The sequence below is a fragment of the Palaemon carinicauda genome, unplaced genomic scaffold (assembly GCF_036898095.1).
Source record: "Palaemon carinicauda isolate YSFRI2023 unplaced genomic scaffold, ASM3689809v2 scaffold125, whole genome shotgun sequence".
Lineage (NCBI taxonomy): Eukaryota > Metazoa > Arthropoda > Malacostraca > Decapoda > Palaemonidae > Palaemon > Palaemon carinicauda.
In genome coordinates, this window is record NW_027168760.1 from 120,001 (window position 1) to 122,500 (window position 2,500).

The 2,500-nt window shown below is 33.6% G+C and overlaps 1 protein-coding gene across 1 annotated transcript; it reads right to left on the bottom strand.

Moving 5' to 3' along the window:
- Window positions 1-373: 373 nt before the first annotated feature.
- On the bottom strand, window positions 374-2,421 carry LOC137635441 (piggyBac transposable element-derived protein 4-like). The gene is made up of 3 exons (XM_068367909.1): window positions 2,330-2,421; window positions 958-1,655; window positions 374-840 (listed from the first exon to the last, which is right to left on the bottom strand). The coding sequence occupies exons 1-3, from the start codon at window positions 2,419-2,421 to the stop codon at window positions 374-376; spliced, it is 1,257 nt and encodes a 418-aa protein (XP_068224010.1).
- Between the last annotated feature and the right edge of the window lie 79 nt (window positions 2,422-2,500).

The following is a 2,500-nucleotide window of genomic DNA, read 5'->3' on the forward strand; positions in this document are numbered from 1 at the left end:
AGGCTATGCTTAAATATATAGTTTTACAAAGTTTTTCCATTCTAGATAAATATAAGAATGAAAATAAAAAATATTTTTTGTTTCTTTCTTTATTGTGCTTTCTTTATTGGATTACATCTTCATAGAAAAATAAAGTTCTTCATTTCTTCCTCTAAATCAAAATGTACAATAATAGCAAAAAGTGATAGAAATTCAAAGCAAATAAAAATTATATATTATGGGAAACGTCCTCAAAATTGTAAATTCAGGTGTTACTTGGTATTAGCCAAACAACTTGTAAAATAAACATCCATATTGATTTGAGGAACTGTTTTCGCTGTTTTGATATGACAAAATTTGAAGATTAGGTCTGTGATGAATAACATTTACATTCTCACTTCTTGCACAATTTACAAAATACAATTTGTTTAGTTACAGCAGTGCATTTTCCACACACATATTTCTCACATTTTTTGAAGGACATCATGGTTTTGTTGTTTTTGCACAGGCGGATTTGGCATTGCTTCCGTTTCTTATTTGGTGTTTTACTCTCCTCTTCCAAAATCTCATCAGAATCTTCGGCACTTTCTGCCAACTCTAGATTTTTCAAAGAATATGCCAATTCCTCTGCTAATCCAAGATTAAAATCATGACGGCTTAGTTTTTCCCCTGTGACCTCTGAATACAATATCCATGCATTGATACTTGCACGATCAAGAATATTGTAAGATACATGAACAGGCCAACGTCTGGAAGGGCAACTTGTGGAATAAATACGTGCCATTTGGTCATGTACGTCTACTCCAAATTTTGTTGCATTGTAATACACAACAGTTTCTGGCCTTTTCTTCTGTCCATCTCCTATTGAAACAGTGCGATGAAGTGAACTGAGTATAAAGACTGTCTTGTTTTTCTAACTTGGGTATATTGCCAAGATCGTATCTTTAAACTTCAGCAGAAGTGAATAATACAGTTGACCTTTCCATGACTTCATTTGAGATGGAATTTCTCTACGGGCTTTATTCATTGTGCCAACAATGCTGGTGTCTTTTGCTTTCAGATGTTCAGCTAACTGAAGCGATGTGAAGAAATTGTCAGTTGTGCCATTTCTAGCTTTCCTAGTGAATGGTTTCATTAGTCTTAGCACAACCTGAGTTGATAAGGGCTGATTTGCTGGTCGAAATTCATCTTTTCCCAAGTAAGGGAAAGCATTTAGCATATACTTTGATTCTGTATCAGCAGCAATCCAAAACTTTATTCCAAATTTGTCTGGTTTATTTCCCATATACTGTAGAAAAGGACATCGGCATTTTGAGGGAAAAAGTTGTTCATTAATTATGATGTTCTCATGTGGCTTATAAGCAGCTTTGCAATTCTCAATGAATCTATCCCACACTTCAGAAATATAAGCAAATTTATCTGTACGTAGACGTTCTGACCTCACTGTTACTATGTCAAATCTTAGAAACCGCATTAGTTCTTTGAATTGGTGACGTGGCATTGTATCCCTGAAAAAGGCTGAACCCCATTTTCTTGACAATAGATGATCAATTGACTGATTCTTTCCCAATATCCCACGAGCATATATGATTCCAATTACTGCTAGAATTTCTTCACGAGATACTTTGCAATTATGGTTTTTGAAGACTCTTCTGCCTTGAGCTTCAGTACATTTCCTGATATGTTAATGATAAAATCATCTATAAGTATCGAAACGGCACTCTCATGTAGCTCCTTTTTTGTACAAGACGTTTTGCAAAAGAATTGGGGCCAGGAGTTTCCCTCAGTATGTTTTGCTGAGAAAATCTTCCACAATCTTCATCTGCTTGAGATATTACTTTCCACACCGTACCACATTTAACTCTAATCGTGTTTGATGATATTTCCTCTTCTTGAAAAGGAAGTTCCTCTGTAAAATGTGAGGGATAATAAATTCAGGAAGAAAAAAATACACAGTAGGCTGATATTTCAACAAAATATAAAAAACATGATAATAATAATGATAGTAATAACAACAGTAATAACAACAACAACAATAATAGCAAAAAAAAAATAATAAGAGATAATGGTAAAGCTCCTATGGCAAGATATATATATATATATATATATATATATATATATATATATATATATATATATATATATATATATATATTAAAAAGGGCATGAAAGAGAGAGAGAGAGAGAGAGAGAGAGAGAGAGAGAGAGAGAGAGAGAGAGAGAGAGAGAGAGAGAGAGAGAGAGAGAGAGAATACGATACTAACCTAAATTTGATGTTATCACTTCCGACTCTCATCACCCTCAGATTGGCTGACTTCATCATCATCATTCCTCTTCTTGTACAATGTACTCATCTTCATCAGATTTACTTTCCTCAACAGAATCTGAATCCTTCAATAACTCTTCTAATATTTCATTATCATTCAACTTTTTACGAGACATATTGATAGTGGGAAAGCTAAACACATACTAATCAAGCTAAGAAGTGTATGTTGCGATGGAATTGAACATGTCTTTCCTT

What these genes read in the sequence shown, in the direction of transcription:
- LOC137635441 (XM_068367909.1), bottom strand. Translation starts at nt 2,421, where the DNA reads ATGTCTCGTAAAAAGTTGAATGATAATGAAATATTAGAAGAGTTATTG. An exon ending in AGTAAATCTGATGAAGATGA is followed by an intron (nt 1,656 to 2,329) that starts GTACATTGTACA and finishes TTAACATATCAG; the next exon opens with GAAATGTACTGAAGCTCAAG. An exon ending in TCAAATGAAGTCATGGAAAG is followed by an intron (nt 841 to 957) that starts GTCAACTGTATT and finishes CTGTTTCAATAG; the next exon opens with GAGATGGACAGAAGAAAAGG.